Source organism: Urocitellus parryii, chromosome 14 (genome assembly GCF_045843805.1).
Source record: "Urocitellus parryii isolate mUroPar1 chromosome 14, mUroPar1.hap1, whole genome shotgun sequence".
Classification (NCBI taxonomy): Eukaryota; Metazoa; Chordata; class Mammalia; order Rodentia; family Sciuridae; genus Urocitellus; species Urocitellus parryii.
Window position 1 is genome coordinate 56,796,504 of NC_135544.1, and position 21,228 is coordinate 56,817,731.

Sequence of the window (21,228 nt, forward strand, 5' to 3'; positions counted from 1 at the left end):
GCCATGTTCCCTGCAGTACTAGTCCCAATAGCCAAGATATGGAGTCAGCCCACGTGTCCATCAGTGGACAAATGGAGAAAGAAAACGTGAGCTCCATCATGTCAGCCTAGGAGCCAACTTCACTAACAAGACTCCTGAAGCACAAGAAGTAAAATCAAGAATCAATAAGCTAAAAAGCTTCTTCACAGCAAAGGAAACAATCAAGAACATGAAGAGAGAGCCTACAGAAAGGGAGAAAATCTTTGCCACCTGCACCTCAGAGCATTAATCTCCAGGATTGATAAAGAACTCAAAAAAAAAAAAAAACAATCAATAAAGGAATTGAACAGACACTTCACAGAAGAAGATATACAATCGGCCAACAAATATATGGAAAATTTTTCAGTATGTCTAGCAATTAGAGAAATGCAAATTAAAACTACACTGAGATTTCATCTCACTCCAGTCAGAAGGGCAATTATCAAGAATACAAGTAACAATAAATGTTGGCCAGGATGTGGGGGGAAAGGTACACTCACACTTTGCTGGTGGGATTGCAAATTGGTGCAACCACTCTGAAAAGCAGTATGGAAATTCCCCAGAAAACTTGGAATAGAACCACCATTTGACCCAGCTATCCCAATCCTCAGTTTATACCCAAAGGACTTAAAATCAGCATACTACAGTAATGCAGCCACATTGATATTATAGCAACTCAATTCCCAATAGCTAAGCTATGCACCCAACTAAGGTGCCCTTAAACAAATGAATGGATAAAGAAAATATGGTATATATGAACAAATGAATATTACTCAGCCATGAAGAAGAATGAAATTATGGCATTTGTCAGTAAATGGATGGATCTGGAGATCATCATGCTAAGTGAAAAAAGCCAGTCTCAAAAATCCAAAGGCCAAATGTTCTTTCTGATATTCAGATATGGACTCACAATAGGCTGTGGTGTGGGGAGTGGAGGCTCACTGGATTGGATGGGAGCATCAGGGGAAAGGAGAGAGATTGGGATGGGAAAGACAGTAAAATTAATTGGACATCTCTTTCCTTATATTCATATATGAATACATGACCAGTGTAACCACATCATGTACAATCACAAAAAAATGGGAAGTTTTACTCCATGTCTGTATGTTATGTCAAAATACATTCTACTGTCATGTATAACTAAAAAGAAGACATTAAAATTTTTTTAAATGTGGTTTAGGAACACAATGGAGTACTACTCCGCCATAAACAAAATGAAATTCTGTCATTTATAGCAACATGGGTAAGCCTGGAAGATGTTATGTTAAGTGAAATAAGCCAGGCACAGAAAGGCAAAGATTATTTTCATCTGTGGCACTAAAAAAGTTGAGCTCATAGAAGTAGAGAGTACAACGGTGGTTACCAGAGACTGGGAAGGGAAGCAGGAGGGGGACTGAGAGAAGTTGGCCAGTGGTTGTGGAGCTGCACTTGGGAGGAAGGAGTGTGTGCTGGTGTTGGAATGTTATTCACCTAAGGAGTACTCGGAAACCAGGCTGCAGACTACCTGCCACAGAGGGAAAGGTCATCCACTGTAAAGAGCTTGGCCCCATCACAATGCCAACCCTCAGAAGATTCCAGAAGGCCCCTGTGATGTCCTCCGAAAGTCCCTATGCAGGGTTTTACTCCTCTAATCAAATATTCTTTTCTTCAAGTTAAAATTTTCAAACTATTTCTTACTCAACCGTGTATACATTAAGTCACTGAATTACAAGGACTTTTCTTCTGTTGCCAATAGGCAGAACATGCTCATTCACTCATCTCACAAGATATTTAGAGGAAGGGGCTGATTTGAGAGTATGGAAGACAAAATCCAGAACCTTTCAGCAAAATGTTTACCACCCACTCAGAATGCAGGCACAGTGCAAGGTGGGAGCCCTTACCTGATGAACTGAGGCACGAGGAGGGGCTTGGAAAGGTCACTGAGAGCTGACCGATGGGCAGGCTGCAGCTAAGGACTGTGAAGTGGCTAATGATGTCTGCCCCGGGCGGGGGGGGGGGTGTCTGGGAAGCAGTATCCCCGGGGGCAGGAGGGGCAGCGCAGCTTCTCTAGAGACAAAGATGTCCCAGCAAGGGAAGGACCTGACCATGGCTGAACTCTGAGAAGCCCCTCTGGGGGAAATCATGGGATCTTTAAAAAGATGACAGATTGGCCAAGGGACTCAGCTCCTCCACAGGACTGCATGCCCATACCACCTGGCCTAGGCCACTACCTCTCACCCTTTAAGACTGAGCCCCCTCCCCTCTAGGGAAAGGGACCCACACTTGTGATACCTCTGGCTACTGCTCCCACATGTTGAAGTAAGACATTAGAGAAGCACGCCGAGGCAAGCACATAAAGCAGGGTTTATTTAAAAAGAGGTAGCAGACTTCTCCTGGGAGGGAGAAGGGGGCCAGCTGGTGTCCTGGTCTCCCAAGAGGCCAGGAGTTCTGCCTTTCTGTGTGTCCTGGGCTTCCTGCGTTCTCCTGCCCCCTTCTCTGTCTCTCTACTGCGGATGTGGGGTGCCCAGAAGGCGAGAGGCAGATGGCTGGAGGGGCCAAGCAGGAAGGAGCATAATTAACAACTCCCTGCCTGGCCAGTCCCTGGGACAGGTGACCTTAGGCACAGGTTGGAGCAGGGGCAGGTTATCTTGATAAGGGTGGAGGAAGGGCTCTGAAGTGTGCCCATTTCAATCCCTCCATGCTCTGGATGGACCCTGGCCTCCCTGCCTGTCTAATCTGGCTTCACTTGTAGGGCGGGGGTTATTTTGTGTCTGGGCTGGTGATCACTGGGCTGTGGTGTAGACGGAGACCAAGGTCTTCTATGAACAAGGAGCACACAGCTCTGGGGAAAGTGTCAGGGGTTTGTGGGGCCCAGTGGTGCCTCCAGCCCAGTCTCTCCACGCCTGTCCACCCACTCCACGCTGCACCCTGAAGCCTGGGTCATCTTTCTGAAACTCGCCTGTGTTCTTCCCACTTCCATGGCTCTTGCTGCTCTTAGGATAGAGTGTATTTCCTTAGCCTGTCTCCCAGCTGGCTGGGTGGGGCGGCCTTCTCGGTTGGAGACATCAGCCCCTCCCTCTAAGGGGTGATGATCCAGGATGCAGACTGGAATGATCTGCCCTGGACACAAGTTAGCTACAAGCAGAGCTGGGGCTCAAGCCGAGGTCCCAGTCCAAGCCCGAGAGCTTTCCATTCCAGCACACTGTCACCATGGAACCAGAGAAGGAGGACAGTTCATCCTAAAAGGAACCGAGTGGGGAAGTAGGGGAGGGTGGTCCTGGAGCGAGATGACCTTCTGGTCTTGTGTTCACCTGCCTCCCCACCCAGAGCATTCTCTTCCCTGATCCTGATTTGATCCCCGCCTCCGACCCTCCAGACCTGTCATTCACCTTGACTCCCCCAGCAGTTTTTCACCCAACTTGTGGTCACTATTCCCTCAAATCTATCTTTTGTCCCAGTTACTTTCTAGCTCCTTCTGATGCTCCGTCTCAGGTGTATTGGGCCACCTGACATTCATCATCTCACAGTCATTGAGCTCTGTTCACTTTTCAAGAACATTTTTCCTCTGTGTGCTCCAGCTTGGGTAAGTCCCACTGACCTGCCTTCAAATTCACTGATCCTGTCTCCTGCAGCATCCAGACGCCTCCTAGGTCCACTGGAACGTTATTTTCAAATACTAAATTTTACAATCTTGGAATTGTCGTTTTATTTTCTTTTATAGTTTTCATTTCTTTGTCAATATTTCCCCACCTCTTCACCATCTTTCCCTGCAGACCCTTTCATATACTTAGGACAGGGTTTAAGTCCCCGTCTGCCGATTCCAACACCTGACTGGTTCACCTCTGGGCCTGCTTCTCTTGGCTATTTTCCTTTAATCATTAATCACATTTTCTTGTTTCTTTGCATCTGATAATTTTTATTGTATGATAAACACTGTGGATGATCCAGTAGAAATTGGGTTTTGTTTTTTTTCCTCTGAAGAATGTTGAATTTTTTTTCTGGAAAACAATTTAATTTCTGGTGGGCCATCTTGATTCTTAGGAATCTCAGTTTTAAATTTAATTTAAATTAAATTAAATTAAAATTTAATGTGAATACAGTGGCTTCATTTGGTTTTCTTCCTCAGTCCTATGATGCAGCCTTCGCCCCGGGCCCACCCCTGAGACCCGGCCCCCCTGAAAGAGGCCTAACATCTCTAGGAGTCTCTGAACTCCAGAGACTCACCCTGTAGGGCCCAGGTCAGAGTCACCTGGGATTCACGCAGAACCCCTGGGCTCTCCCTCCGGAGCTCCTGCGTTCTAGAAGGCTTCCTGTTGATTTCCAGCTACCCCCCAGTAGCCTGCGATTCGGCCACTTTCTATGTGCAGTCTTGCTAAGCAGCTGTGACCCTAGTGCTGCCACCAAGGGACCCACTGGCCAATGTGTGTCCCTGCCTCTCCAAGGGCCGGGTCCCCTTGGGGTTCTGCCTGGAAAGCAACATCTGGCTACTCTCCAGTTCCCTCATGCAACTCAAACAGTCTCTTAAGACTTGGTCCAGAAGTGAGATTACTAGCAGCTGGAAGTTTCAAAACATAACCAAGGTCAGAACACATCTGTTGGGATTAAAACCCACATTTGGCTGACCACAGGTACCTGATGTTCCTGGTCACAGTGGCCATGGTGGAGGAGTTAAAAGATCCGTGACATGCCGACTTACCTCACAGATCAATTTCAGGCTCCTTCCGCCACTGGTTTCCCACTCCCAGCCCAGCCCAACATGCCCTGACCTGTCTCCCCGGCCCCGGGTGGGGGGCGCTTCCCCACTGCCCCATGGATGGTGGAACAAGCTCTCAGCAGACATCCCTGCACACCTTCAGGACGAGTCCCAGTGACCTCACCGTGTCCATCCAAAAATGCAAGTAGCGTTGCTCTCTAGTGGAGCACTGACTGTCCCTGAACGCTCCACAGATGACCTGTACCTTTTTAACTAGGGCATCGTTTACCATCCATGTCTTTCTAAGATGACAAGGAAAACGACACATATTTACGGTGTGTGGTGCGTTTTGGTTAACACACACACTGCGGAATGATGGAACCAGCTGATTAACACACCCCTCACTTCACATTTTGTGTGTGTGGTAAGCACACTTAAAACCTCCTCCTGGCAATTTTCAAGTACCTGTCATAATAATGCAGCCACTCTGCCTCCTTGACCAGCACCCTCACTCCAGCTCCTGGGGCCACTTTTCTTCTGTGAGCATCCACGAGCAGGACTTCTTTAGATTCCACGTGTGAGTGCAGTTGTGTGGCACTTGTCTTTCTGTGCCTGGCTTACTTCACGGAGCTCAGCGTCCTGCAGGTCCGTCTGTGCTGTCACAGATGATGGGACTTCCTCACTATTAAAGCGAATAGCACTCCACTGACATACAGACCACTCGCTCCCCGCTCATCTGTGGATGGATGCTTGGGCCAACTCCACGCCTCGGCCACTGTGATCAGTGCTGCCATGACAAGCCCCCTCAAGACTCTGAGCTCATTTCCCTTAGGTATCAGCCTGTACTGGAATTGCTGGATAACGGGCAATTTTTAATGTTAATTTACATTTCCACCAACCATGGGAATCCTCACCAACAACTCTTATCTTTGGACTTTTTGATAATAGCCAAGATAATGTCTTATTTAAAAGGGCCATTTAAATTCTCAAAACAGTGGGATAAATAAAACCTTCTAAAACTGGGAACATACTGCATTTGACTAAGGTCCACAAGGGTATGCAGTTGAAGTTGTGTGTTCAAGACAGAAGTGCTGGCCTAGGGGACAACAGCCTCCTGAGTGGTATTTCTGCTGCTGGTATTCCTCCCACCATCCTGAGCAGTCGAAGTGATTGTTTTGTAATATATGTCATATTACATCACTCCTCTGCCGCAATGCTCTAAAGATTTCCTATAATATTCAAAACAAAGGCCAAAGTCCCCAGGAATACCCACAAGGTCCCCGATAACCAGATTCTCTCTTAATCTCCTCCTTCCTCCTCTTCCTTTGTCAATTCTACTCCAGCCACATAGGCCTCCTACCCAACCTGCTACTGCCCCAGAACCTTTGCAATTGCTTCTTCTGCATGAGACACGTTTTCAACACATCTCTTGTGACAGTGCACCTCTTCTTGGTCTTTGCTTAAATATTAGCATCTCAATGTGCCTTCCTTGACGATGCTATTTTAAATTGTGATCAACCCCAGCCTGTCCTTTCCTACCCCCATCCCTGTTTTATTTTAGTCTACACTTATCACAGTCTGACATAACGTGCTTTATACAGCTATCTTGTTTCTGACCCGCACTCCTAGAGTATAAGTTCCTTGAGGGGAGAAATTTTTTTCTGTCTCCTGTTGCACCAAATAAATGATTTGATGAATAAACAAATAATGTGAATGCTAGTCTTATTTTCTCACCTCAGAGTTAACTGCAAAGAACAAATGAAATTACATGCATGAAAATATTTTGTAATATGGAAATTGATGCTCAAAGGGAAAAGCCAGTTGGGGTACTGCTGGTGTCTGACAGCCTTTCCACTGTAAGCTAGATTGCAAATGCCTAATGGGAGAGAAAACAGGGACATAACCTGCATTCAGAGCCACTGGAAGCTATTTGTCATTCAGCTGGCGCACCTGCCTGGCTGCCAGGTGTCTTGGCACCAGAGTTGGAGCCCAGGCCATTTGCCTGGGAACCCAGCTTTGCTTGTGTTTGTGTATTGCGTGTGGAGGGGCAGAGGCTGCACACCAGACCCATGCCCCTGGTGCTTCCCCACTGCATGGCCCCAGGGTTGCACATCTCCACTGCGAAGCTGGCCAAAGGCTGTACTGTCCAGCCTCAAGATGAGCAGCCAAGAGGAAGGACCACTGCATCCCTGACAGCCCGCCTGCCCCTCGCCCGTGCCACCCCCTCAGGCTTCCCCAGATAACTGGCACCTCCTCCTGTTCATGTTCCTTGTGAGGTGAATAGAAACTCTTCCCGATTCTTGGTCCTCGGTGACATCGGGACAAAGGTCATACTCCAAGGAAGGGGAGCCCTGGAGGTAAGGTGGCCCTGGGAAAGGGATAAGAAGAGTCTCCCAAGCACCAGCTTGATATGTGGGGTCAACAGCAAGATGGATGCAGGCACCTGCTAGAAAGATTTCCCCCTGTCCTGACAAGGACCCAAGCACAGAACCTGGAGATGTGTCACCACAGAGAGGCAGGGGCATTGAGAGGACTCTGGAGGAAATTTTGGGCGGCGAGGTCAAAAAAAAATTTTTTTTTCTTTTCCCAAAAAAGAAACCCTGACCTCTGGGTAAGCCAGATTCTGCGGCCACATGAGCCTGCTTTCACTCGCCCAATGCTAAATGTATTTTTAAAATCTTTTCAATTTATTTATGACATGGTCTACCATGGACTGTCATTAATTTCCTTCATACCGTGGTGAGTATGGAATCCCAGCTGCGACCCGGAAGGACACCCAGTGGGATCTACACCAGGAGGTCCTCCATGCGCAGGCACCGCTGCTCCAGGGCTCGGGGCGCAACACAGAAACCCCTAGTCTTAGTCAGCTATGACCCCAAGTCCTGAGATGCCAGTGGCACGTCAGGAAGAGGAAGGGCGTCCTGCATAGTGACACCTACTGATGGGCAGTCCCTGGGCTCTGCAGTCAGAGCCGCCCGCAGAGCTCACTGGCTGCTCCTCCGCAGGGCTCAATGCCAATCAGCTGACCCTCTTCCCAGGGTCCAGCGGCCACACTCCCAGTCCTCCTGGAAAAGTGCATCTAAAAACAAAAACAAAAAAAGCACGGACCCTCTACTAGACCCAGGAAGTTTCATTTTGTTTCATTTTTAGTACTTAATTTATACATGGCATCGTCCCAAAAGAAGAATTTGAATGACTTATAAAAATACAGATGGGAGGTAGGTATGCGGTGAGCGTGTACGCGGATCAGGACGGAGCTCGCCTTCTCAGAGCCCGGGGTATGTGGCTGCCATAACGGTGGATGGGTCACTCCAGGATCCCGCCTGTGAAGCCGGACGCATGGCCACGCACCTGATGAAGAGCCCCTGCCTCCGCAGACCCCCGGCCTCGTGCAGCGGAGGCACAGGAGCTCCGCAGTCAGGCGGCCGGCTGCCCATCCTCGCCGGGGCGGGACCTGAGGAGCCGGTCGTTTCCCTTTTCAGGGCTTCAGAACTGGACAGCCACCTCAGGCTCAGCCCCCGGCCCTCAGGAGTCGGTCCTAATCTGGAGGCTCAGGACTCGAATCCATGTGGCAGCAGGTCCTCTGGTCACCAGAACTGGGTGGGGACAAAACAGAAGGTGGCTACTCCCCAGACTCGGCTTCGCCCCAGAAACTACCCCTGCCACCTGACCCCACGTCAGCTGGGGCAATCCGCTGCTGTGGCTGTATTTTCAGCTGGCCGAAAGATTATGAATCTCAATAACTGGGTCAAACGTCCTAAGGTAAGTGGCCATTCAGAGGCTCCCATCATCACAGGGGAGTGGACCTTGGGCTTCAGCAGCTGTCCACAGGTATGCCTCTCACACACAAGTACACGCTCCACCACGCTCACACGCGGAGCCAATGGTAGAAACAGGGACACTGAGCATTACTCTGCTTTCCTGATCAAACTCCGTCTCCTGGTGTTCAACGGTTCATAAGGGGAAGTTTCCTGTTATAGAAATATTCCAGTTCTCAAAGGGACCATAGGGGGATGGATCCAAGGCCCCTTCCGGCTCCAAGATACTCAAATCTAAAGATGCTCAAGCCTCTCACATAAATGGCAAAGTATTTGCATATAACCTATGCACAGGCTCCCAAATACTTTTAAGTCATCTCTAAACAACTTACAATACTAATGCAATGTAAATGCGATGTAAATAGTTGTTATTCTGTGTTGTTTAGGTAATAACAGCAAGAAAAACATGTCTTTACATGTTCAGAACAGAAACAAGTTTTTAAAATATATTTCCCATCCATGGTTGGTTGAATCCATGGATAGAGAACCCACAGACACACAGGGCCAACTGAATCTTGCAGTCTCTAGTAAAATAACGGATCATGGCTGTCATTAGTAAAGGCTGCTACCTTCACCAAAAAAGACAGAGCCAGTTATTAAATGCCTCCTGAATGACATTTCCAGGTTCTGATCCGGCCTCTAACTCCTAATTCATGGAAAACACAGAGAACGGAAGAAGGTGATCATTCAGTTCAGACTGAAGGAAATGTACAGGGCAAATTATCCAATTTTTTAAACAAATAAATTCTGAGAAAGAGAGAGAGGTGATAAAAAGAGACTGAATATTTATATCAACCAATTGCAACATAAGGACTTTATTTGGAACCTGATTCAGATGAACAGTTAAACAATATTGTCTCATAAATCTGAGCCAGCAAATATGAGACAATAGGGGAAATAAAGACTTACTAAATATTGTACAACATTAATGAACAATAAAAAATTTTAGGTAATATAAGAATCATTCTTCTGCTTTAAGAGGTCAATATCCCTCTTTTAAGAGACATCTTTAAAGATATACACTAAAATACAGAGAACTGCCATGGCATCTGAGGCTGGCTTTCAGCAACACAGCTGAGCCCAGCGCAGGCGCTCGGCCATCTCCTCTCTTACTTGTATACACGCTGGACACTTTCCACAATAAAGAAGTAAAACATTTTTAGAAACTCAATTGAGAGAAGTACTATTGATAGGAAATTCCCTAACGGACATCTTGTCCATCAATTGTTTTAGATACAAAGCAACTAATCTCTGGGTTGAGCCAGAGCCCACCAGTGGCAGCGGCAGGGCAGTGGGACGTGGACCAAATGGTCCCTGGAGGGTGTCCTGAGCCCAGGAGAAGGGCAGTGTGACAAACAGCCCATAAAGCACTCCTACTGTCCCTCCTAAAGCACTGGCAGCAGCACCACCAATGGCCTTACAGGACAAGGGTGTCCTCTTTATAAGTGCCCTGAACAGAAGTTTCCTTCTGGTTCTAGAATCAGGGTGTTTTCCCCCCAAGCAGCTTCTTTTTCAGGATCACTAAGTAAAACCTGAAGCCAATCACCACTGCACCACCAGGATGGCTGCTCAAACTGAAGAGCGCAGCAGCAGGGCTGGCCAGACGTGAGAAGCCGGTGCCCTGCTGGGGACGCTGCCGGGCAGCCAGGTGGAAAACGGTGGGACCACTGCTGGAAGAGCGGCACACAGGGTCCCCACGAGGTCCAGCAGCTCCACTCCTGGCCATGGCCACCAAGAGAAGGGAAGAGACGGCTGTGCCTGCGTTCACAGCAGCGCTGCCCACAGAGCCCAAGGGTGGGAGCAACCCAGGTGCCTCGGGGGACAAGGGTAGATGAACCAGTCCACACACAGCAGAATGTCAGCAGCCAGAGAAGGAGGGACTGCGACGCCCCTGCCCTGTGCCTGAAACAAGCCAAGCACAAAAGGGGGGGCGCAGAACGGCCCCCTTGCAAGAGGCCCCTGGAGTAGTCGAGTCACAGACAGGAGGGTGGACGGCCAGGCGCTGGAGGAGGGGAAGGAGGGTGAGAGGTCAGCTGGTGAAGATAAAAAAGTCCCAGCGACAGATGGCCGTGATGGTTACACAACAACCGGGCTGCACACTTAAAAATGACCAAAGTGGCAAATTTTATACTGAAAAAAAATAAATAAATAAACTCAACTGTACAGCAAAACTGAACCTTCTCCATGTTGCTGCTAGGAAACTTAGAGCCAAATTTGTGGTCAACTTTCAAAAATTGTGTAAGTTATGGCCCACACTCTGTGATTTCCTTGCACTTATCTTTCTTTGGTCTAATATTTACCAAATTCTAATGTATGCTATTTTTTGTGCCTTGTATACTTTTTAATTTTCCTTTAATCCATTTTATCACAAGGCCCAAGATAAATAGTTGGGAAGAGTAAGAGCAAGAAAAACAATATTATATTTCATATTATCTGTGTTTGATCCATATTGCTCAGAATTTTTCTTAAAAACATTATTTGGGTTAATTTGAACAATGAGTAAATGTTTTCATTTTCCTGTTCTCCATACCCATGTTTCTTTTCTAAAATAACTTAATTAACAGAGAAGCAGTAGAAAGATAATTGATTTTTCCCCCTGCATATGCTATTGAGCATATTTTCTCAGAAATTTAAGAAATGTCTGGACACATTTGTAAAGTAAATTAAATAAATCTTTTTTATATTCAAAACTTTCAAAAGTAAAGGTTGGCTGAGTGGAGGCCACTTTACAGGCGTTATGATGGTGAAACCATCACCCACAACTGGCTGCACTGGTACTGAAGGAGCCCGATCTAATCGGACCAGTGGAGACCCAGCTGACATGCGAGCGGTGCTCAACTCACTCTGTCCATCGCTCCCCAGAGTCCCCAGGATATGGACCCATCTGGCATTTTGGGGGAGAGGTGCTACAACCAGGGGGTCTGGCTGTAGCTGGGCTCCCTCTGTAGGACCTTGAACACGGATCCACTGACGGGGATCCAGATGTGCCCCCGCCAGCTGCCTCCCACTCAGGGCACTCTCCCTCCTGCTGTGGCTGGGCTTTCTCTCCACCACTCCACGAGGCTCACAGTCTCCTCATTCACGGACGGGCCAAGAACCCCATCCACTGTCACTCCAAGACACCTCTGACTTGAGGACCTCTGGGAATTACAGTTCTTATGGACTTTGCACAGCTGCTTCCTGGGGATGGCTTGCTTTCTGGCTCTTACTTGCATCCCAAGTGGTCGAGGTGTGTGGGCACGTGGGTGGCACTTTATCAAAGCTCACGTATCTCCCCGCCCCCCAGCAGGCTGGCTCCACCTTCCAGCACAGACCCGTCCCCATCTCCACCTTCCACACCCAGCCCTCCCAGCAGACAAGCCCTCCCTCTCCACATGGCTCTTCCCTGGGTCAGCACTGGGACAAAGCGGTAGCACCATCCCCAGTGGCGCCACACATGTCAAAAGGGACTGTCAGCAGGCGTTGACAGCTGCTGTCCCCCGGCTCTGAGACCAATCCTTCAGCAAGGGCTTTTTTCCCTTCCCTGTGTGACCCGCCACACCCAAGGAAAAAACGGAAGTTGAAGAAGACATAAGAAATAAAATGTGCCTTATAACACATCTCCAGGGCCCAGCTGCTGTCACTTGGAGAGGTGCGTCCCACCGCCCTGCGAGAAGGCCTATTTCTGTGCGTCTCCATCTAAGGAGTTGGCGCCAGTCAGCAGCCTGCTGTTCTAACGGCCTCCTGAATATAGAGTGTCGGGTTAATTATAAACACATTTCAAAGTCATCCTTCCTGGCCTTACTTCCTGGAATGAGTGACTGCCACTCCTCGGCTCACAGAACGGGCCGCAGTGGTTTTCAGTCAAGGGTCAGGGAGAAATGCGCCACACCGGGATTCGATTATTTACCAACATCATGTTGGACGCGAGCCAATGAGACACCAATACATTCTCCTTTGAAGTCTGACATATTGCCTGCTGCTTCCAAGGCTGCTTTCTTGGCTGGCAGACAAATAACTGAGGCTGTTTCAAAAATCACCTCCAATTCAAGTCAGGGGAAAAAATTGTTCTTGTGATTGGCTCATCTTACAGACATTGATCTCATTCTCCGTGAACCCCCAGCGTGGGGGGCGTCTCTGAGCCTCTGACAGCCGTGGGCCCCAATTCTGCAACCAGGCCTTCAGCAGTTGCTCAGGCAAAGCCTAGCGTGTCCCCAGCCCCTGGCCTGCTGACACCTGAGCCGTGGGCATGAGCAAGGTCCCTGATGTCTTGTACTGGCTTTGTCCTCCTGTCTGAAGAGACCCAAGGGAACCTGACACAGAAGAAAGGTTTTGTGGTGGTTTAGGGTCACAGATACACTACTATCGGGCTACTGGGAGGTGAAACACCCAGGACAACCCAGAGAAGTCACTGAGGGGCTTGAGCTACCCCACTTGGTATCAGCTTCTGAACATGCAGGTTCAGAATCTCACCTCCAACCAAATTGCCTGGGTGGAGGTTTCCCACCTCCACAGGGTAAAAGAATTTTGAATGAGAAGGAAGAAGAAGAAGGAAGAGGAGGAGGAGAAGTCATTGTTGTCTTAGCATTCTAAAACATAAGCAAAATTGAGAAAAAAGGAACTTAACAGCTATTTTCCCCCATTAAGCAACTGCTCTATCATTTAAACACTTGGATTAATGAGAAGTTCATTATTCCACATCATTGGCCAGTCTTAGTACAATATTAAAATTTCAAGTGTATAGTCAGATACATTCTCTACTCTTACTGAAGGGCCATGAATCAGCCTTCTTTATAGATATGAATTAACTTTTAATCTGAAATCATTCAGAGAGAGTATAGCAATATTTACTGAATAAAATCTTCAAAGTTAGCCTAGCTATGAGTGTTGATGCTACATTACATACAATCAAAGTCTACTGCATTCCAACTTTTTCATTCATTTAATTCATTTTATGTATCTTAGTGCTTCGTTCTTCTCATTCCACTTTGCTCAGTTGTTTTTATTTTTCTTTATGAAATATCGTACAACCTGCAGTTGCATTGTATACCAATCGCCTGAAGCCCTCCAGGTTTATACCTCATTATTTCAACATAATGTTGTTTTTGTTTTGTTTTGTTTTGTACCAGGGATTGAATCCAGGGGCATTCAACCACTGAGCCACATCCCCAACCTTTTTTATGCTTTATTTTGAGACAGGGTCTCACTAAGTTGCTTATGGCCTCGCTAAGTTGCTGAGGCTGGCTTTGAGCTCTCAATCTTCCTGCCTCAGCCTCCAGAGCCCCTGGGATTACAGGTGTGCACCACCATGTCTGGCACAACATAATTTTAATAGCACCTTTTCCCTCTCAAAAGTGTCCTAATTTAGAAGAAAAAATTATGTTCAAGGGTTATACTTCAAAGTTTAAAATATTTTATCATATTTTCTTTAATTGGGCTGAAAACTCCACAATTTCAGATTGGAATCCCCTTGCCCTTCACTTCCCATCTTCTCAGTTAGTGAGATTTACCTTCGTTTGAAATGACCGATCTTGACTATGGAATATTTTTAATAAAATTAGTAGCCGCTCTGTGCTGGAGAAGCACCTCCACAGAGTGGCCACAACCTGGTTCTCTGCATGGACGGAGTGGTCCACCGCCAAGAACTGTCACTTTCATTAAGACATTGAAAGCCACGGAGACCCTTCCCAAGACAGGCACAATGTGTACAGGAAAGGTGCCCTCCCGGGGAGAGCATTCTCTCTACTCGACCATGCTTCTTTAATCCCTGGTGCCTCAGCTTCTGTACCACAGAGGAGCACAACAATGTCCACTTCACAGGGCTGACAAACAGAAGAAAAGGGATGACGGCCACAGGGCACTCTCAGCCACCAGGAACAAAGACACTGAGCAACCGCGAAATGTTCAGTTCTGCTTTGGCAGTGTGCAGGGAAAGACTCCGGCTGACTTGAAAGGGAGCCCCCCAGGAAGACAGGGGAGCCCACAGGAGGACAGGGCCTGGCCACGGGCGTCGTTAGCATTGTCAGAAAGCGCACTGAGGGGAAGAGCCACAAAGGAGGCCAAGAGCTCCGGGGGCAGGAAAACAAGACCCAGAAAAAGACCTCCCCAACGACTACAAAAGAAAAGCTGAACGTCTTGAGTTAAAAATAACCTGTGAAACCCTACGCAGGAACGGTTTTTAAGGAACCATCTATATGTTCTCGGATTACTTGATATAATAGCACACTCAGGTACTTTTACACTGGAAGGTGCCCGGATCCCTCATGCTGTCTGTCCTCTTTACATTCTCCTCTGATCTAAGAGCCTAATGGTAGCTCAGTGGTCACCTGCAGAGTGGACCAAACTTAAAAGCTCCTATTTAGACAGCGTTCATAAGGTGCATTCAAATGATCTACCACTAGGTCATGAAATCATTCTTGGTGAGAGCACTTTGGCATTAACTGTGGAGACCGCCAAAGCCGAAGAATGAGTGTGGATGAGCATGAAGAACCATGGTGCTCTGGTCAGCTCACAGGCGGGGAGATGTAAGACACAGGCCTGTACATTATTAATACTTGCTACTCAAATCAAATGGGGAAAAATCGTAATCATCGTAGGAGACGTCACTCCAGACAGTGTTTTCCCGGCAAAAGCTGCATCTCAAGAGTCCTTCAGAGCACTCTGGGAATGCATGGGGGTTTACAAATCAATCTGCTAAATTGCCTTGGCAGGGAATCGTGCTTCTGTGTATGGGCTGAAAGGCACTGCTGAATCTGCTAAGCCCTCCCAGTGAACTTTCTAGAAGAGGCTACATAAGCCCTGCAGCCTTGCAAGGTGCTGGCAGGATGAAATGCCAAGTACATCTCAAAGAGTCAAATACTGTGTTCGTTTGAACTTTATGGTACAGCTATAAACAACCCAGAAGGACAGAAGTCCTCCTCAAAAGCCATCCACTCCCTCGCCACTGTAGGCCAGGTGGACAGGGACATAAAAAGAGAATGATTCTGGAAAGGCGAACATGAAATGCTTGCATATACTTAGCCAAAATAGGGACCTTAATTTAAGCATCTGCAAGAGCCAAACTGCAATTCTAAAGAAGGAATTCTTAGATGTCAAACGTATTCTATCTTATGATCTGCATAATCCTGCCCTTTACATGCTGTTAACTTGTAGGAATTCTGTGCGTGATTCGGCCCTTCTCAAACCACACACATTGGCCATTCACAGTGAGCTCCCCAGGGCTGATCCACCAGGTGAGCCTCTGATCCTGGAGGGTGGAGGCAGAGCAAAGGGCTCAGAGCCAGAAAGGCTCAGTGTGCAGCCAGCAGCCTTTCCCCTAGGAAAACTGAGGGCTTGGAGTAACTTGCTACCCAAAGTCAGACCATGAATGCTGTGGGCTAGGATTTTTAGTAAGTCTCTACAAACCAAATTGGACAGCAAAAAGCAAGGGAAATCTTCATTCTCTGATAGTTACAGTTACATCATGTCATTAGCCTGTCCTCCAGGAAGGAGTTGCACCAATAATAGAAGCTCATAAGATAGGTCAATGTCACTTCACATTTCCCAAAAAGTCACGGAACCTCATTTCTAACATGTCTGGGGATGGCAAATCTGAAAGGCTAAAAAAAAAAAAAAAAATCATCAAAAGAACACTTTGAACATTGACACATGGGACATTTGTGTCCCATGGTAACAGACACGGACAGGATACGAAAGTGGGAAGATCAGATATTTCCACACACGCTACAGTGTCCATTATGCCTTCTACAAAATCAGATTGTCCATTTAAGTTCTGCATGTACTGATTTTTAATCACTGCTCAGCACATTTTAAAGGGTGATTGCTCATCCAGGCAGAATTTGCTGGCAGGTGGCACTAGGCCTTGCTTCACGGCTCTCCCACAGTTAATCCTAACTGGTAGCCAGGTTTGATTCTGTCTCAGGGAATAGGGATTCCATCTTGGGGATTCTCCATGTGCTCATTTCGGGACTGGCTGTTTTGAGGCCCATCTCCAGGTCAAACCCACTTCAGTACAGTTGTGCAGGACACCCAAGATTAGAGTGGGACAGAAGTTAGGAGAGGCATGAAGTCAGAGGACTTCAAGATTTTAGGACAGGAGAGGTCACAGAACCTGTCTGAAGGCTGAGGGAGCCAAGCCAGGGAGACTCTGGATGTCCAGCTGAATTCCAGGGGACAGAGGTGCCATCCCCAAGGGGCCCCAAGGCACTGTTGGAAAGAAGAGAAATGGAGGCCAGAAGGACCAAAGGAAGCCAGTGTGAACAAGGGAAGGAAGAGGGAGAAAGGGAGGGAGAGAGGAAGGGAAGCAGGACAGAAAGCTCAGGAACAGAGACATTGCAGAGGAAACCCCGGAGATGCTGGAGACAAGGAAACAGGGTCTAGAGGGAGTTTGCCAAAAGGTGTAGAGTCTAACTGGAGAGTTCTGCTCAGCCCATAAGTGGACATTGTGGGTATGCAGTCAGGGATTGGACTTTGTTCTGCTTAAACCATTTTACATTAATGTTTTCTTCTAAAGAATGTTCTTATCGGGCTCAGTGGTGCTCGCCTATAATCCCAGCCGCTCAGGAGGCTGAGGCAGGAGGATGGCTCGAGTTCAAAGCCAGCCTCAGCAACAATGAGGTGCTAAGCAACTCAGTGAGACCCTGTCTCTAAATAAAATAAAAAATAGGGCTAGAGATGTGGCTCAGTGGTCAAGTGCCCCTGAATTCAATTCCCAGTACCCTGCCCCCAAAAATGTTCTCAGTAGATGGAAAAGAAAGAGTTCATCCAATTAGATTGATTTTTGTGGAATAACAACTTAAAATTACTTGAATCCCAGCCTTTTACAAAGATATACATCCGTGTGGGGAAAAAAACCCTTCCTCACAAAGAAAATCTCAAACACTAAATTAGCAGGTTAATTCACAGTGTGGACGAAAGAAATAGCAAATACACAATTTGATATTTGGGTTGTTGAAGTGAGAAAAGAAAGCACGCTAGATTCTATAGAATAAGCATTCCCTATCCCAGAAATTACTAAGAACTTGAGAGTTTTCTTTCTTGGCTGTAAGGACTTGTAAACATCTAGAAGAGCCCAGATTTTGAAGCCCCGAGGACACTTGCTAAAACTAAGAAAGTTGGCAGTAGGTTTGCACACAATTTGGGTTTTCTTTCAGAGTTGATATCTTACCAAATACAGCCATCTGTGTTCCCTCTGGGAAAGGTTCAACTGTCCCGTTGCCATTGACATGATGTTTGGCTAGAGAAAGAAAGAAAGAAATGCAAGTTTAAGTGTAAAGTTCTACACACTTACTAACACATGTCATTAAATGTGTCAATGAGCCTATTTCTCATTTTGAGTTAGAAGCACACCAAAGCTTACCCTCCCCAGAGAGTTTTGGTTATCTTGTTTTTAATCTTAGTCACAGCAGAACCTAGACATCCTGTAGTCTAGGGAAGACATTTTGCAAACAAGCATGCCAAGGCCCAAGCTCCTGCAGGGCCGGACAGCCTGAAAGTGCCTGACCCCTGGCCAGCAGGTCCCCAGGGTGTTTGGTTTCCCCGGACAACAATCACAAGGTTGTCACGATCTACATTTAAGTGAGATGTAAAATGAGCGAGGTAACACTGGGCCCAATTTTTCAGGAAACATAATAGCGGTCATGTCATCTCACTACAAATCAAGCTCTGTTCCAGGAGACCAAAGGCATTACCAGCCTTCTTAAGGACCACGTGGATATTTCCATGCCTCCCACTGTCCCTTCATCCCCCTGGTCCCCACCACCAACCATCCTTCTTGCACTGGTGCATAGCAAGGACTGACTCAGAAATAAAAAGAAATCAGGTTCGAGGTTTCCAGCATTAACTTGTTCTCACGACTCCAAACAGAGAATACTGGAGTACCTCCATCTAGGAGGATTTTAATAGTAGCCTCAGCTCTTTTTGAATACAGCATTTAGGTAGGAAATACAAGAGAGGAACAGCTACACTGCTTCCACACATGCATTGCAGTTTAAGGGGTCACCTTAGGCTTGCTGAGCGATGGAGAAGGACTCAGCACTGAAGTGAGGCTCCTAGAAGTATGACATGGCTGCTGCCCTCGAGGACAGTAGCTACCTTAGAGGCAAACATTTCAAAAAGAAACGTGACAGGAAGCTTATGATTCAGCACAGTCCTGGGGTGTGGACTCGGGAGTGGGAGGAGCTCATGGGGAGGGGAGCAGGCTGGGGAATGGGTGCAGGAGGCAAGAGGAGAGCCACTCAGGTAGGAGACAGAGGGCTGGGCAGAGGGTGGGCCAGGATGTGAGCAAGGACCAGAGGACCTCCTGAGCCAGGGAACAGGATAGCCTGGCTATGGTTCAGGGTTACGCTGGGAAGCAAGGGTGACCAAGGACGGACCAGGGCTGGATCCAAACATGGGGGACCCTCTTCAGCTCGGCACAAGTGCTTTAGACCCCGCAGGCTCAGTTCACACGCCCCTCCGGACTCCACCAGTTCTTCAGGCACTTCCACAGCTTCCTTGTGAGTAACTGGGGTGTGATCCTAAGAGCATGAAGCCCCGGGAAAAGGAAAGCGCAGTGCAGGTTCAGAGTGCAAGTCCTGGGCTGCGCAGCCTGCCTGAGGTCCTCAGCTGCGCACACTGCAGAGTCACGGTGGAAGGTCCCAGGTGACTTGTCAAGCACTCACTAATGCAGTTAGGACCACTGTCACTGAACTCCAAGGAACACGAGGAGCTACTGAGCAGAGGTCCAAGTTCTGCCTTCTGGTTAGACCCCCCACGGCACCCACCAGTGGTTCTGAAAGGGTATCTTTACCCACTCAGGACTCAGGGACCCATTCAACCCTCTAACCCACCACGCCCACTTTAAAGAACTGAACCTAAGGAAAAATGCAGGAGGAAAAACAGGTGCCACTTGCAACAATATGCATTTGAAGTCTAACTTGTGACAATGAAATCTTAAAATCAACTAAATGCTTAAAAATTGCCATTCATGATTTTTCAAACGAATGGAATACTACACAACATAGTTTAAATACCACCATGGAAGCTTTGTAGAAATGAAGGAAAACATTTGGATATTGATAAGGGAAAATAATTCTATTATGCCTTTTATGTAGATTATAATGACAACTAAATGAAATATGAATGACATCAGAAAAGATGGGCAGAAAAACATGCAAAACGAAAACAAGAAGATTGTGCAAGGTATTTATTTTTATTTTTATTCATTTCCTTTGACACTGGTATGTTATTTACTTAATGTCTTGGGAAAAAACATGTTTAAATTTCAAAAATCAACAAAGCTATAAACTTCTACATCTTCCCTTAGGAGTTGGTTCCCCGGACAGCAAGGCTCTTCTGTGGCCCGAGTGAAACACTGAAGTGTTCATCAAAAAGTGCAGCCCCTCTGACACCTGCGTGGGCCACCTGGGCAGCACAGAGGACTGCCCGCCATGCAGAGCTGAGTCCCCTCCACACCCCTGCGTTGGGGACAGACCCACCATCTCTTATTCCTTGTCAGCAGCGGTGCCCTTCTCCTCGGTGCCCACATCCAAGCCACCCAATCCTAGCTGATTTCACCTCCTCTACCTCTTTAGAGTCCCTTTCCTCTACCCGTCACCACCCAAGCCACTCCTGTTCTGCCATCATGACCTCCTTATCTGGACCTCGACAATGGCCTCCTAACCTTTGCAGATGCCTCTTTCCAATCACTCTTCTCAAAGCAGCCACAACTGCCCTGCAACATGGAACAAACCTAATTATGGCACAACCCCCCCCCAATGCCCTCCCCACCTTCCACTTCCCACTAGTCCTACCTAGGCTACAACTCTTTAGCATGGCTTCCAGGACCTGCACGGACTGACTATCACCTTGGCCCCTCATCCTTCTCCTAGTGCCCCCCTGAAACCCTGGTTCAAGCTTCTCCTCTGCCTGCTTGCCAGGGCTGCACTTTACACTCACGTCACTATTTGGACAAAGGCCATACCAATGAGTGGACCGTGAGCTCAGGGAGGGCCGGGTTCTTCCTGTGGCTCATTCCAGGACCTGGGATCCCAGCCGGTACCCACAGGGAGCAGGTGTGCAGTCAGGATTTGTTAGTAAATGAGGCCACTGGTATCTATAAGTCTCTCTTCCGCCATTATGAAAGATTTATTTGACGTTTCACTTGTTGACAGGGTACGTTCCAAGAGACGGGTTGGTAAGCGGTTTCCATCACTGGGCGCACACCGAACCTCGCAGAGTGCACTTACACAAACCAGACAGCAATGGTGTCACTCGTGGCCTCATTTTATGGGCACACCATTGTATACGCAGTCTGTCGCCACTTGAAAGTTAGTCTGTGGCATGTGACTAGACGCAACGTCCTTTATGTGTACAAGTGTCTCATTTATAAAAATGAACATTGAAAATGGGCACTAAGAAATAGCCTCACAGCAGGTGGAGACCAGGGAGTCCCCTGTCCCTCCCTTAAGGCCCCAGCTGCTCCCTTTCCATCCACCCACTCTGCTGAAGAGTGGACGGTGGACGTGGAGGTGGACGTGGAGGTGGACGTGGAGGTGGAGGTGGAGGCGGAGGTGGAGGTGGAGGCGGAGGTGGGAGCAGGGAAATGCTCAAGCTGGGGAAGGAGGTGTGTCGCCGCCCCTCCTTTACAGAGCCCAGGCCCTGTAAACTGGAGTTTGCACTTTCCTCTGAAGCACAGCTGCGTCTTGCGTCAGCCCAGTGGCAGCTGGCTGGGCATTAGCAAGCCAGTGACAGCCTGGGTTC

At 47.8% G+C, this 21,228-nt stretch overlaps 1 protein-coding gene across 3 annotated transcripts in view; it reads right to left on the reverse strand.

The window, feature by feature from the left end:
- Positions 1 to 21,228, reverse strand: part of Msra (methionine sulfoxide reductase A) — a 345,680-nt gene that overhangs the window by 191,211 nt on the left and 133,241 nt on the right. For all 3 annotated transcript variants that reach the window (XM_026398861.2, XM_077792491.1, XM_026398858.2), the window contains exon 2: positions 17,654 to 17,722. In XM_026398861.2, the coding sequence (XP_026254646.2) occupies positions 17,654 to 17,722 (69 nt within the window). The remainder of the gene's footprint in view (positions 1 to 17,653; positions 17,723 to 21,228) is intronic.